We start from the raw sequence: 16,546 nt of genomic DNA on the forward strand, positions 1-16,546 counted from the left end.
CCTCTCATGTTAAAGTGTGAGCCAGGATTCAACAGTGTGGTACCAAAGTACTCTAAATGTGAAGTAAAGATCAAGGATCAGTCCCATGTACCTAGGGGAATAGGGTGTACAGGTACTAATGAGCCCCATAGGCAAGGCACCAAAGCGCCTTTCAGCTCTGAGCTGACACCTGAACTTTGGGTTTCATTCCACTCAGCCTTACTTAGGATGTGGAGAGGCCTCTACACCCCTCAGCTCTCTGGAAGTTTGCCTGCCCCTGTTGGATTGAACCCTATGAAACTGCTGTTTTGAGTGTTAAAAATAGTCAAAAAATTGGGTATGGTTCAACCTACATATCCTAAATTCCAAATGTATTAATTTAATTAAGGAGGGAAATGAGATCACAAAGGTTATCAGCCCCCTCCCAGTAAGGCACAGGAGATCAATTTCCTGCCAAATTAATGTTTTATTTTTTATATTATTTTTAGAGACAGGGTCTTGCTCTGTTGCCCAGCTAGATCAAATTAATGTTTTAAATTTGAAATTCTTCTTACTGGCTTACTAGGAGATAAACATTTATTCTTTCCTACATTAGATGCCCCATATGCCACTCAGAAAAGAACTACACCAGTTTGGCTCAAGAATCCATTTTTAGAGATGAATATATCAACAACAGGAGCAAGGAAGTGTTATCTAAAACTTCAGTGCCATGAAAGCACCCAAGTCCCAGGTAAAAAGGAAAATCCACGGTTATAACATGTACAATGAGGAGTCAGGAAAAAAAGTGTTCCCGGAGATGTTCCAAATAGAGGAATGAGAGTTAATCCCTTTAGAGAAATTTTAGAATGTTAAGCTGTGCTATTTTCTAGCAGTGAAATCTCATCAGTACCCTGACTTTGATTATTTATTACAGGTTACTCATGCTTTGAAGTCTGAGCTTGCCTACTCAGTTTTAACAGATCTACACCACAGTTCTTTAAGAATCCTTATGCAAATATAAAATTTTAAGCTATATAAAGATTCACACAAACCAAGGTTATATAAATGAAATTCCTTTATAATTAAATTTTAAGAGAAAACTATAAGGATTTAGGCATTAGCATTCCTGTCTATTTGAAATGTAATTGATTTCTACCACAAACAAACTTAAATGTACCTATTACTTTTAACAGGCAGTAATGGAAATTAACTTCTGTTTATATATATTTTTGTGGTTGACATAACTGTCATTGCAAAATGTTTTTAACAGACATGACTAGAAAATGAGATAAAGTGTTAACTGGAAAACAAATACACACATCCACAATAATTTGCTTACCTGTAATACAAATTTCTGATCTATATATTTTTTGGCAATGCTGGGTTGGAATTCTTGGCTTTCCAAAAATCGTATGAAAAATTCATATACAAGCTGCAACAAACAGATTATGGTTAATTTCAAGTTATGATTCACTGGGAATAGTACTACAAACCACCAAAAGCCTGTAACACTAAAAGTGAGGCTTAGAAAATTGATTTTAAAATCAATCAACAAACCACGCCAGCCTGTCTTGTGGCTCACAGTTGCTGTTATCCTTTCAACTTTTAAAACTTAAAATTAGAAAATACAACCAAAGAAAAATTTCCCATAATCTTACCATTCAGACACAACCACTGTTAACATTTCAATGTATGTATCTCCTTCTACAACATACTAATGTACTATAAACATATTCTTACAGTTTTGCAAACTACTTGTACCATTTATACAATATATTATGTATATACTTCATTTAACATACCATATAAATATACTTTTACAGTTTTACAGACTACTTTTACCATTTAAACAATGTATTATGAACGATTTACATCAATAATATCTAAACTATCATTCTTAGTAGCTGTAAGTAGTCCATTATAATTTATAATGAATAATTCCATTATTCATAATTAATTTAACTAATCTCCCAGGCTTAGACATTTAAGTAGTTTCTGAATTATTTCTCCATCATTCTGCGTCAATGTGCATCACATAACATACGTCAGTGTGTACTTGTTCAATTATGTCATGAGGAAATGTTTCTAAACATGGAATTGCTAGATCAAAAGATATCCAAACATTCAGAATTTTGATACTCACTGACAAATTTCTTTCCAGAAAGTTTATGGCAATTTCTACTCATCCCATAAGATGGTGTGGCACAATATACCCATCTGCAAAAAGTTAGCCTCAAATAATTGATAAACAGTGGGGAATTACTGCCTATTCTCTTTGCATAATAAGTCTATGTTAAAGGCTACATTAGATCCTGATGAGGTATGCAACAGTATATCAAAATCAGAACCTTTAACTGGTGTAGTCTCTGCAACTCAGAAGGCTAAGGAGGGAGGACTGCTTCAGCCCAGGAGTTTGAGTCAAGCCTGGCAAGAGAACAATACTCTGTTTCTTTAAAATATATATGTATATAATCTAGAACTTTTTAAGAACTTTTTAAAATATATATATATTAAATATATATATATAATACATATATATATATATATACCTGAACATCTAACCCTTTCCCTTACTAACTGTGTAACCCTGAGCAAGTTAATTTCTCTGAAACTTTGTCTCTTAAATGTTATAATGGAGATGGATAGTCTCTAAGTTTAAATGTGATAATACACACATAAAGCCCTCTGCACAATGACTAACATGTATCATCATCACTATTCCTAAAATAACATTTGCTAACTTTTTGGTCTCACTCCTTTACACTTAAAAATTAACAAGGATCCCAAAGCTTTTGTTTATATGAGATATATATCATATATATGATATATATATATCAAATTAGAAATAAAAAGTGAAAAAAGCTTTTAAATGTTACTGTTTCACTTAAAAACAAGGTGCATTATATGTTAACATAATTATGTTCCTGAAAAAAAAGAAAAAAAAAACCTTTACTTTCCAAAAGAATTGAGAAGAAAGTCATTGTTTTATATTTTTATAAATCTCTTTAATATGTGGCTTAATGTAAGACAGATTTTCATCTGCTTCTATATGCAATCTGTTGTGATATGTCATTTTGGTTTAAGCATATAAAGAAAATCAAGCCTGATGGAGATCCAGTAGTTAAAAAAAGGGAGCATATTTTACTAGTTTCTTTTTCTCCCACATAATTGTGGATATTCTTCTTTGATGCTACACTAAATTCAACAAATTGTCATTTCTTAAAGATTAGTTGCAACATACAATCTGAAATGATATCAATGAACTTTTCATACTTTGTTACACTAAAACCCAATCACCTGTCTTGCACTTTGAATGGATCTTCATCCATGTATGGATTCCTAACATCATTTGCCAACTGGAAAATATTGGTTCACTGAGTTATGCAGCTCTTTCAAATGTTGACACATTTTATTATACAGTATCTAAAAATATCACATTCTTTATTATCTCAATTTTATTTTTTAAAAGTCTGTAAGCTTTCGGAAGCTGCAAGCTCAAGGTGACAGATGCAAGACAGATATAAGTTTTCTAAAATTCTAATTCTAAATCCTGCATTAATACTCTAATTTTGTCAGTGCTAACAAATATTGTCAAATGGTTTCCTTGTTTGTTTCAGAGAAATATCTGTCAGATACCCAAGTCTGAATAATCATAGTCTGTTAGTCATTCCTTCAAGTAAAAATGATGTTTCATGAGGAGAAAAGAAAAAAAGGCTAGGTTAGGTTACAGCTCAAAAACGATTACACAAATCCTTTTCCATAAGATAACCATTATATTTCAATATGCAGTGGATGTTACTATGCATACTTCCCATTGTGTCATGTAGAATATTTTTAAATGTGTGCTTGAGCGTCAAAATTTAATAAAATTATTTTCGCTGTTTCTTCAAAGATGTTCTCAAGTGAAATCGGCTTTTTTACACTTTTAATTACAAGTACATGGTAGTGAAGAATACTCGACCAGTTTGACACAAGTAACCTTGATTCTCGTTAAGGTAGCAGCAATTTTAACCACCACCACTTTTGCAATGAATAGTACAAACGTCAACACAGTGAAAGGACAAATCATATATGCAGCACTGTTATAAAGGTAGTTTTGACCTTGCGGGACACTGAAAATCAGGTCTCAGAGCCACTCTAAAGGTCCAGACACCACTGATTTAAACGTTTCTTGTCACGTCAGACTCTAACTTAAGACTTAAATAAGGGATTCACATTAGCATTTTACTTCCTTATAAAACTGTTTTTCTCCTTCGAACTCTCTGAATTCAGAAAAATTTCTTTCCTAATGATCCGGACGTTGCCAAGTTTCACACGTAATTTTGCTAGTCAAAATAATGCCCAAGTCCTAAGACCTCAGAGAATTGTTCCTTTTCTAATACACTCATCTGTCAACTCTCAGTTTTACAAATAGAATGTCAGCCTTATTCAAATGACCCCATCAAGTGGGTTTTAGCCCTCTTTTGGTTGTCACAAAGGGGAGATTCTCATCTTCTAAGCTGACCTGTGGACTGGCAAGGCTTTCTAGCAAGACTGGCAAAGTGCTCTCTCATCTCTGTTCCCTTGAAAGCAGTTATGGTCTAAAATGGTTTGGTGCAAACACTTCAGACATATTTATTAATAAGCATAAGTGTTCTCTGCACTTAAAAGAAAGATTTTACGTCAAAATCAAAAATCTCCCTTAAGTTTCTAAAGAGACCCTGGGGAGGACAAATTACTTTTCAAGGTTACGTAAGTGAATTCTCCAAGGAACTTTAGTAAAAAGGCTAGCATTCCTGTTTGTCAGTCTCAAGTGGAAAACATTAAAAACAAACCCTTAATTGTAAATGAAACTCCTATAAAATTGTATTCTACTGAAGACACACCTAATTTCAGAAAATATATAAACAAGATACTAATTCAGATAATCGAAAGGTTGAATAACATACACAGAGTAGACCCCTTTGACATATTTGAACTAAAAATTATTCTTTTGTCTATTTTTAAAGATCCCAAAAGATCCACAATTTGTTATAATCAGTAATTTTTTTACTTTTTTTTTTTGGTGACAAGGTCTCGCTCTGTCACCCAGGCTGGAGTACAGTGGTGCAATCTTGGCTCGCTGCAGCCTCCGCCTCCCAAGTTCAAGCAATTCTCGTGCCTCAGCCTCCCAAGTAGCTGGGATTAGAGGCGTGTGCTGCCACGCCTGTCTAATTTTTGTATTTTTCGTACAGACGAGGTTTCCTATGTTGGCCAGGCTGCTCTCAAACTCCTGGCCTCAAGTGATCTGCCCGCCTTGGCCTCCCAAAGTGTTAGGATTACAGGCACGTGCCACTACATCCGGCCAATCGGTAATTTGTATAGGCCACAGATTTAAATCAAAAAGGTATGCAGGAGCAGTCAATTAGCTGGGCAATGAGCACAGCCAACCATTCAACAACCACATCTCAATGTCATTTTGTTGTTTTGACCTCCTGTCAGGTATTTATAGTTTTTTCCTTGCAAAATGTGTCCCAGAAAAGGAAGCGTAATGCTAATTATGAAGTTAATAAAAAGTGAAAAGGTCTAAAACTATGCTGTGTTTTGGTCAGAAATATAAGTTGGATCAACTAAAAAGTAAAATGTTAAACTTCATGATAGATGACTATGACATGAATGATCTATCATGAAAAGAAAAAGAGATTTCTTATACATTCAATGAGTGCCCTCATTAGTGCTAAAACCACCTAAAACCGAAAATGGGAAGGTGACTCATTTGTGCTATAGGAATATACAAAGGAACCGCAGGACTCTTGAGACCAAGTCAGGAGCCTTGTTCCAAAAGCAACAGATGGTGAAGGCAACAATGTGCCTAGTTACCTAACCTTTACTATGAATGAAGGTTGATTTACAAATTTTAAAAGTTTCCTTCATCTGATTAAGCATTAGTGGGTCATATCTCCCCTTGAGCTAAAGAAAGGACCAAAGGATAATAACCTTGAACAGGATGTCAACACAGATGAAACCAGCCCATTTATAATACCGTTTCTGCCTTTATATCCAAAAGGGCACCAGTCTCATTACCATTCTTCATTGTTTCTTTGGTTTTAGGGTTTCAGATAAACTAATGGTTAATATTCCTGCAGTAATGACAGTGTAAGCTAGAGTTGTTTTTTGTGGTAGAACTTACGAGTTTCAGAAATTGATTTGGTCCTGTATTTTATAGAGTCATTAAGTATGGGAAGGATTAACTGTAATATTGAGTAAAACTTTATTGTACTTTAGGGGAAATTTATGTCTATGGTTACCATGATTTAGAAGAGTCAAAAAGCTCTTGCAAATGGCAAGAGTGGTCCACAGGGTCTTCTTTGGAATACAGAGAAGACAATACACTGAGGCTTTAAAGACATCTCTTTCCGTGTCTTTTCCGCCATAAGATGTGAGACAACTGAGAAGACCATCTTTTTGTTGTTGTTAAGTTTCTTCCAGACTAAACTGTAATTCAATGAACTGGCACCAAACATTAAGAATAAGACACAACAATTCACCCATTCAAAAAAGTAATTCTTTTTTGGATTGTGTCACAATCTGGCATATACCTACGAAAAGCACAAATAGTCTTACAAGTTTCTTAGATTGCAGATAAAGTCTGGGACCTTAAAAAAAAATCAAACATCTAAGATAGGAAATCAACTACAGTGTTTTAACTAATTTACCCAATCTTAGCAATGTAGGCAGGAATACATATGCATAACACGCCTGAGTAAGAGCTGAGAAAACAGAGCCCCCAAAAGTTTTCCACGTAACAAAGGGAAATAGCACACGTGTGTACCTGCAGAAACTTTGAGTTGTCAAAGCAGGACAGACGGACTTGCAAATGTACGTCAGAAATTCTGAAGTAGGGGGAAAAAACTCTTAGAATATCTCTAGGCTTTCTCTCTCTGCTGCACAGTTTGTTTGCTCTTCAAAAAGTCAACTTGAACCATGAATACATTTCTATGAAAATGCAGCAGCTTCTGCCTAGGGGTGAAGATGTACAAGGCATTATTCATTTTCTTCCACCCCTTCCCCCTTGCTATTTGTCAAGCAACCTGAGGATATTCTGACTCAATGGAAGGGTGACTTTGGGGTTCAACATGTACAAATTTCCTTGCTCTATTCTTTCGAGAAATTTTGGCCTTGAGAGAAGGCAGCACAAGGGAGGAAGGAGCTGGAAAATTACCAGTATGTATTATACAAGTTAATACAATACAGACGGCTCTAGTGCTGGAAACAGAGATACAGTGATGCCCCTGATCCATCCTGGCACATGAGTATGATTGGAAAACATGGCCTTCTCAGTGCAAGAGAACAGAATTGGCCTTCACCCAAGCTTTCTCTCAGCTGTTACTCTTCCTTACAATACTGTGAACGAAATAGCTATTACAGTTTGGTTTTGTCCTTCTAACTAAAGAAACACATTTGTAGTTAACGTGAAGACAGGCATACAAAGTTCCCAGGGTACATACTGCTAAAAATGAGATATATATTCTGTGAGCTAATCACATCCAACTAATACTAATGTGAAAGTAATTCTGTGCTTTGTTTGAGGCTCTAGAGGGCAGGATCATAGAGAAGCTCTAACAGAGGAATAAGAACTGCTGGCTGTACCTGCAACATGGGGTGGGGGGACACTAAAGCATCACACTGACACTATTTTATTCTTTTGGCATCCTAATTATCAAGAGTAAGAACCATAAAAAGCATTCTCTAACTTTCCATTAATGTACTCTAATTTGATTTCTTGGTGAATAAAGGCCTTCAAGGAATTCCCATGCTAATCAGCTAATGAGTTAATGGAGTTTTCTTTTAGAACGAATGGTATTTCGAAGTACCTGTAAGTGTGGCCACGATGCCTCAAGGGTAGGTTCATCTTCTTCTGGATCAAATTCATTGCTGTCACTAGGAGGGAGAGTTCTGAATATATTGCAAGATACCTAAAAATAAACAAGCAGCAGAGTTAACGGGAAGCACCTTCTGCGCAGTTTTACACAAGGTCCTTGGAGCCAGGCTGAGGGAAACCCAGGTAACAGTGCACAAGGAACATCACCAAACTAGAATAAGGACCTCTTTCTATAGGCTCTGAGGTGGGGACCACCTCCAGGCAAGCTGGAAAGTAGCAATGCAGCACCATCCTACTCTCTTGAACACTATTCATTGTCCTTATTTAACCCTTTTCACCCTAGGTTGCCATGATTTTATACCTCCCATCAAAGCCTGCTCTTGGTTACTTACCAGTCAAGCATGTTTCTGATTAACCAATTGACACTAAGAAATAAATAACTGCTAATGGGCTTCATGTGCTTCCCTTATCAGGCATAGTCACTATTTGCAAACTTATGACTGAAATAATGGTGAAATTTCAGGCTTTTCTAATAACCTTAAAAATATTCCTTATCTGTCCTCAACGAGTTGGGTTACAAAATAGTAATGATACCCAGAGCAAAACTGTATCTTTGATATAAACCTCTATAAACTTTTAGGTATTCCTTAACCATAGGCAAGATCCAAATTAAACAATGGTTGTTCAAAACATGGCCATGAGTTGGTAACTGCTGAAACTGGGTGATAAAGAGATGAGGATTCATTATACTATCTATTATTTCTATATACGTTACAACACTTCCTTTTTTTTTTTTTTTTTTTTTTTTTTTTGAGATGGAGTCTCGCTCTGTCACCCACGCTGGAGGGCAGTGACGCAATCTTGGCTCACTGCAACCTCCTGCCTCCCAGGTTCAGGTGATTCTCCTGCCTCAGCCTCCCGAGTAGCTGGGATTACAGGCGCATGCCACCACACCCGGCTAATTTTTGTATTTTTAAGTAGAGACAAGGTTTCACCATGTTGGTCAGGCTAGTCTCAAACTCCTGACCTCAAGTAACCTACCCACTTCAGTCCCAAAGTGCTGGGATTACAGGTGTGAGCCACCACACCTGGCCTATTAAAAGATTTCTATAGTAAAATGTTTATGTTTTAAATGTTGTTGCTACTAGTCTCAGGATTCCTTTCCAGTTTCTGTTTCTTGCCCCACTCACCCACTCATCTTTCTCCTAATGACCCAAACATCTTTAGATCTGAAGAATAAGATGAGGTGGAACAGGAGAACATGTGTAAAAAGTGAGAAGGGAAAAAGAAAGCAGATATTGCATCAGAAGCCTTTGCTGGCCCTCCTATGTAATGCAGAAAATACTGAGCTATCTAATACGCTGCTCTGAAAGAGGAAAGAAGAAAGGCTTTGGGGTACCCACATAATCTGAATGTGTACATTCCTAGTGCCTAGAACAGTGTGTACACATAATAGGCATTTAATAAGTATTTATTTCATAAATATATTTTTTATTTATTTATTTCATACTTATTAAATGCCTATTATGTGTACACACTGTTCTAGGCACTAGGAAAACAGTAGTGAACAAAGCAGATAAAAATCCATGCCATCATGGAACTTATTGTATTCTAGTTAAAGCCACAATTATCCCCATTTCCTAGTTATGGAAACTGAGCTCAGATGTATAAGCTATGGGAAGGAGATCCAATTTTATTTTAGTGCAATGGGAGGCCATTAGTGGATCTTAAAACAGAGAAGTGGCATGATCTGATTTCTGCCTAAAAAAAAAAAATCACTCCAACAGCTATGTATAGAATAGGCAGGAAGAGGACAAGTTAGGCTGTGAATGTGACAAGGGATGATGCTGGCTTGGCAAGGATGGTAGGGAAGACAGACAGAAATAGATTGATTCAAAAAGGTAGTGCTTTGCTGCTGGCTTGGATATATGATGTGAAAGAAAGAATTAAGGACAAGACATAGATCTGAGGTCATAAACTGAAGATAGAGATTACTGGAAAAGGGAAAAGTTTATTTCTTTGCTGGCTTGTTGTAGCAGAGAGATCTAGGGATCTAGTTAGAGACGTATTAAAGGAGCAGTATCTAGGAGGCAATTAGAAATATGAAGTTGGACCTCTGAGCTGGACAGGTCAGAACCAGAGACATATAAGACTCAGCAGCATATAGATAATACTTAAAGTCATGGGACCAATGGGATCACCTTGGAAAGAAGTAAACAAAAAGAAGAGAAATGGTCAGCCGGGAGCAGTGGCTCACACCAGTAATCCCAGCACTTTGAGAGGTCAAAGCGGGCAGATCACAAGGTTAGGAGCTCAAGACCATCCTGGCTAACACGGTGAAATCCCGTCTCTACTAAAAATACAAAAAATTAGCCAGGTGTGGTGGCAGGCGCCTGTAGTCCCAGCTACTTGGGAGGCTGAGGCAGGAGCCAGGTGTGGTGGCAGGCGCCTGTAGTCCCAGCTACTCGGGAGGCTGAGGCAGGAGAATGGCGTGAACTCAGGAGGCGGAGCTTGCAGTGAGCCAAGATTGGGCCACTGCACTCCATCCTGGGGGACAGAACAAGGCTCCATCTCAAAAAAAAGAGAGAGAGAGAGAGAGAGAGAGAGAGAGAGAGAGAGAGAGAGAGAGAGAGAAAGGGTCCTTGGGCACCCAATATTTAGAAATTAGGTAGAAGAAGAAGAGCCAAGGAGAGCAAATGAAAAGAAGCAGGTGATAATAGAAAAGAACTAGAGTTTGGGGTCTCAGAAGCTAAGAGAGAATAGCGTTTTAAGGAAGAGGTCAAGAGCAGTAAATGCTGTTCAGAGGTTGACTAAGAAGAGCACAGAGCAGTATCTATTGGACTTGGCGGTCCTATGAAGTGTACACTATTATGATCCCTAATTTACCACTGAGGAAATAGAAGCATGGGTGTTGTTAAGCTCTAAGGTTACAATTAGTAACCAGGAGAGTTATAACTGGACCCAGACTGTCAGGATCCCCAGTGTTCTTTCTAGAAGAAAAGGCAGACCAACTTTCTTATTCGTTAGCTTAGAGGACAGAAAAAAATGATCATATGAGAATATGCTTTTGCTATGGCTAATGACAGCAAACACAGTTCTATTATTTTATTTTTGTCCCTTCCAGTGATTACTAGAAATTATTTTTATGAAGAAGTAAGTGACTTTTCAGGTAATGACTTCCCTTCAACCAGCCAGCTACAATGTAATTGACAGGGCAAAGGTTCTTTAATTACTCAACTTTGAATCTTCATTAAACTATACATGTATTTCAAAAACTGAGTCTTCATCCCAACTAAGTCATTTATTATGTACTGCACTCTTTAACAAGTGTTTTTCCTCTCCTAAGACATGAAAGTAAACCATGAGAGGGGGAAAAAAGGGGCTTCTCCATAGTAAAAAATCTGGGTAAAAAAACAGAAACTTCTCTTCCTTTGTACTCCTGGGCATATAAACTCTCTTACAGTGCCCACCACACGCTGCAGCAACTATCTGTTTGGTTATTTGTCTCTCCTTACTAATAACTAATCAGGAATATACAATACATTTGTCTTCCCACCATATACTAAGCATTTAATAAATATTCACAAAGTAAAAGTTTGGATATATTAATAAAGCTGTGTATTGTGGTTTTGCTTTAAACAAATTTCAAAATTGTCTAGGTAACTTGAATAAATGCAAGTTATTTCTAAGGACGTTCATTCCTGTATCGTGTTCCCATCTTCTGATGTGGTCAAAACTTCATCTCTCAGTTAACACAGCAAAAGGCAGCCACGTTGGGTAAATAATCCAAAAGGCAGGTAGTTCTAGAAGTATATACATATCATTTAGCTACACACTGTCATTTCTTCAGATTTATCTTCCTGTCATGCTTTATTTAGTTTACTTCTAAACATTCACCAGATGACGAATGAGGAAGCACATGTCTGCTGGGTTGGACAATTCAGAGTTCACTGGATTGGTTAAGTAGTTCTCCACCACGATGGGAAAGAATGGCAAAGCATATCAAGTGTCATGGAAATGGCCAAACCTCTGACCCAGCCTGGAATATACTAGGTACTTAATAAAAATGTTATAAATGAGCCATTACTCCCATCCTTGAGAATTTGCCCTGAGAAACTAATCCAAGACAAGAGTGACAAAGCTACTTAAAGCTGTCACTTGCAACATTCTCCAAAAAATGTAAAACTGGAAATAACCTTTATGTCCAGCATCAGAGAGGTTTATCAACTCAGTGGAATACTGTGCAGCATTAAAGATGATGGCTCTATGGGAGCACCAAAAAAAAGTTCATAAATAAAGATTTATATGGAAAGGCAATTGAAAATTGTGTGACTATAAGGATAAGAATGGAAATGGTTAACTATAAATGGAAATTAAAAGCTATGTTAAAGCAAGAGGACTATGGATGATAAACACAGTCCTAAATCTATAAAAAGCATACGTTAAAGACATACACTATGTGAGTTACACCTTCCACTCCAAGATGAAAATGGGTCTTGAACTTGTTTATATAAGACTACTGCTGCCAAGCGAGAGTTAAGAACCACAGCCTCCAGGAGTGCCAAAGGTTTATCAGAAAAAAAAAAAAAAAAAAAAAAAAAAATATATATATATATATATATATATATATATATATATATATCACAGCCTCCCACAATACCAGAGAGCTTGGCTCATGAATGAATGATTTAAGAATTACATGAATGAACCAGTTTAACTGTACAGTTGAGCTCCAAAATCATAAATTTAAAATCAGGTCATCCATGGACGGGCTTCCATTGGGGTGCGGGGGAGGAAGAGGGGAGGAGTGTCTCTAAATCCCCTGATTTATCTGCAACAGTTTGTATATTAGTCCAATTTGGGAAAAGGCCAGTTGCCTTCATCAGATTTTCAAAAGACTTCCAAGATCTAAAAACGGTTAAAAACCAAGGTCCTAAATAGTAAATTTGCTTCCATTAAATCTTCCTTTATCACTGACAGTCACTTTTAATTTATAGTCTATGGTTAAATGGATTATTAAATAGGTAATGGCAGTTGCATACTTATGCAAATGTATCACAGCCATGAGTAACCACCAACATCACTCCCCACCACACAACAGTTTTGTGAAGAACCTATGCGGCTAGGTTAAAATGCATTCAGGTATTTCCAAAGTCACAAACAGTCTCTATTATATTAAAATACATGAGGTTCTAGCCCTACGCCTCCTATTTTATTCATTCAAAAGCAGACTACCAAAAATGTACAAAAGGAAATTTTAAAGTATATTAGATACATTTATTTTTCAAATATTGTATTTTAAACTATACTAGTGTCACTGCAAAGTAAAAAAAGTTTAAGAAATAAATGCGGCCGGGTGCGGTGGCTCACGCCTGTAATCCCAGCACTTTGGAAGGCCGAGGCGGGGGGATCACGAGGTCAGGAGATTGAGACCATCCTGGCTAACACGGTGAAACCCTGTCTCTACTAACAATACAAAAATTTAGCCGCGCATGGTGGCGGGCACCTCTAGTCCCAGCTACTTGGGAGACTGAGGCAGGAGAATGGTGTGAACCCAGGAGGTGGAGCTTGCAGTGAGCTGAGATCGTGCCATTGCACTCCAGCCTGGGTGACAGAGCAAGGCTCCGTCTCAAAAAAAAAAAGAAAAAAGAAATAAATGCCTCTGAGGTAGTCTAATTCCTTTTCATTCCAAAGATATTAGAATACACAGTGGATGTTAGGATCAAACTAAAGGCTTGAAGGGGCTGGGAGCAGGGGCTCATGCCTGGGAGGCTGAGGCAGGAGGATCACTTGAGGCCAGGTGTTTAAGACCAGCTCTGGTGACATAGCAAGACCCTCATCTCTCTATGGAAAAAAGAAAGAAAAAAAAGGAGGCTTGAAGGCACTGGCCTGGCCTCCAAAAAGTGGCTACAAGGACAAAGCGAGGCTGAAGAGATGGAAGGAAAGGATGTCAAAACCTGGACAACCCCTCTTAAAAGATAGAAAACCTCCACTAATGAGCTTTTAGAATCAGATCAGGTTAGAAACTATCTCATCCAGTCCCTTCATCTTAGAAATAAGGAAATTGTGGTTCAAAGAGCTTGCAAGTTTTTCAAGGCAACAAATTACCATGAAACGCAGACAGAGTTCCCAGGGAGAGTTCCTAGGGTTCCTTCTGATACACCACTTCCACCCAACACTGAACTGTGGATAGACCTGACTTCTTTATTTCTCTCTTTTTCCTCTGATCTTCCCTACTCCCATTTCTTTTTAACATTTTTACTACTCTCATTTTCTCATCTCTCCTTTCTCATCATCTCCTTCCAAGTTTTTTTGCCTGCCACTGCCACTCAAAGGATGACTCAGCATTAACAAAGAACTATAACGATCTCTTCATCCCCACTGCTGGTTCAGACCTCCAGCAGCAAACATCTTGATTACTGCACTGTTTCCTTTCCGGTGTTCTCTTCCTCACATCCCTTCTTTTTGTCTCCCCCAATTGGATTTTGAAGCACTTAAGGACTCCTTATTCATCTCAGAATGTCTGGCACCTAATATACAATAAATGAAAATAACTAGGGGTGCCAAATAGAATTCAGGACACTGGTGAAATCTGACTTTCAAATAAATGACAAATAATTTTTTAGTATAAGTTTGTCCCATGCAATATTTGGGACAGTCTTATACTAAAAAAAATTCACTATTTATCTGAAATTCAAATTTAATTAGATGCCTTATATTTTTATTTACTAAATCTGACAACCCTAAAATAACACTAATATTAAGAACCTCTAACTGCTTGCTTTGAGGGTCCAGCTGCTCATTTTTCAGTACGTTAGTTTACTGCTGGCTATTGTTAATTACGGTGCTGCAACAAAAACCAAAACAGTCAAATTCTTGGCCAAATGTGAAAGAAGAGACTACAAAGTTTCCGCGTTCATGGCCTCATAAACAAAAGAGGAAGAAGCATTTAGGCATATTTTTATCAGTTTTTGATTAAACTTACTACTTTTTCATTTGCAAGAGCAAAATACAACTGTTATATTTCTAGTAGTTATTTAAATTACTGCAGAAAAAAATTCACCATTCCCAATCCATGTCCATAGAAATTACTAATTTTGCACTATGATTTTGACTGGCATTTTGTTGTTGTTAAGGAAAATATTATAATAGAACAGAGTGTGGCTAGCACCTAAGAGCTACTCATTAAATATCTGCCAATATTAATAAAAAATGTACAAAAGATAAGGATAATACAATGAATGTTTTTTTAAATTAATGAATACTTTGAATTTCCTGTAGTTATATATTTGTTAAGATTTGAGGCTCTGGCACACTGGGCATATAATGTGATCAGGGGATCACTTGTACCACAGTATAACAAGTCAATTTAAATCATCTTTGTTATTTAGAATATATTTTCTAGATGGTTGAGTATCATCTCTCTTGAATAAAAGCAGAGGAACTAGCTGACCTCAAAGATGTTTCCCCCTTTCATCTGTGAAACTGTAAGTTCATAAAATTACACAATATTGCAAGCCTATCAACTATAAATACAAACAAAGAGAATGTTATTATGGCTATAAAATGAGTTTTAAGATTACATCTAAAAGTTAAATTTTCTAACCAAAAAGACTATGTGAATGACGCTAAACAGAAAATATTCCAGCAAATTTAAAGCTGCCATTATTTCTCCAGCACTATTCACATTAAGACCTCATGCAAGTAACAATTTCAATGATATCCCTGAGTTTTTTCATCCAGTTTAAGCATTCATTCATTCAATAATTCATTATGTATTAAAAAGAAACCAAAATGATTTACAACCAGGAGGGGCTAGTAAATGCAATGTTGACACTTAGGCCATCATGTATTATTACTGTTATTGTTGTCATTATTATTATTATTATTATTATTGAGACAGAATTTCACTCTTGTTGTCCAGGCTGGAGTGCAATAGCACGATCTTGGCTCACCACAACCTCCGCCTTCCCAGTTCAAGCAATTCTCCTGCCTGAGCCTTCCGAGTAGCTGGGATTACAAGGACCCATCACCACACCCAGCTAATTTTTTGTATTTTTAGTAGAGACAGGATTTCACTATGTTGCCCAGGCTGGTCTCGAACTCCTGACCTCAGGTGATCCACCTGTCTCAGCCTCCCAAAGTGCTAGGATTACAGGCATGAGCCCCTGCACCCGGATCTATTATTTTCATAATATTTTACATTAGCGCAAAAGATGAATCTAAGTAGATATGGTAAAATTGAACCTTGAAAGAAAATAGGCAAATCATCAATATTTACCATGAATGCCATTTTTAAAACACAATTAAATCTGAAATAAAAATATGAATATAAGCAAGACTTACTTTAAATCTCTAAATCAGACATTTAAACACCTAAGACTATTTTCAAACATACCAGAATTTATATTAAATATTCAACCCTAAGGCCAGGAGCAGTGGGTCGTGCCTATAAACCCAGCACTTTGGGAGGCCGAGGCAGGAGGATCACTTGAGGCTAGGAGTTGGAGACCAGACTGGTCACAATGTTTTCAGAAAACCCAGGTCTACATACATACATACATAAATATTCAACCATAAGAATAAGAACTAAAATTCTAACAAAATTTTCTAACATAAAAATAATAAACAATAAACAACACATATATAATGTCAAGTTACTTTTGGTAATACCACATTTAAGAGTTGTTAATGGTCTCAATAATAAAGAACCTTTCAAATCTGACATCTTTAAATGTCAGCTCCTTT

The 16,546-nt window shown here is 36.8% G+C and overlaps 1 protein-coding gene across 4 annotated transcripts in view; it reads right to left on the reverse strand.

The window, feature by feature from the left end:
* PPP2R5E (protein phosphatase 2 regulatory subunit B'epsilon) overlaps positions 1-16,546 on the reverse strand; it is a 170,757-nt gene that overhangs the window by 43,059 nt on the left and 111,152 nt on the right. For all 4 annotated transcript variants that reach the window (XM_007986919.3, XM_007986920.3, XM_007986918.3 and 1 more), the window contains 2 exons: positions 7,791-7,892; positions 1,298-1,390 (listed from right to left, as the gene is read on the reverse strand). In XM_007986919.3, the coding sequence (XP_007985110.1) occupies positions 1,298-1,390; positions 7,791-7,892 (195 nt within the window). The remainder of the gene's footprint in view (positions 1-1,297; positions 1,391-7,790; positions 7,893-16,546) is intronic.

The sequence above is a fragment of the Chlorocebus sabaeus genome, chromosome 24 (assembly GCF_047675955.1).
Source record: "Chlorocebus sabaeus isolate Y175 chromosome 24, mChlSab1.0.hap1, whole genome shotgun sequence".
NCBI classification, from domain to species: domain Eukaryota; kingdom Metazoa; phylum Chordata; class Mammalia; order Primates; family Cercopithecidae; genus Chlorocebus; species Chlorocebus sabaeus.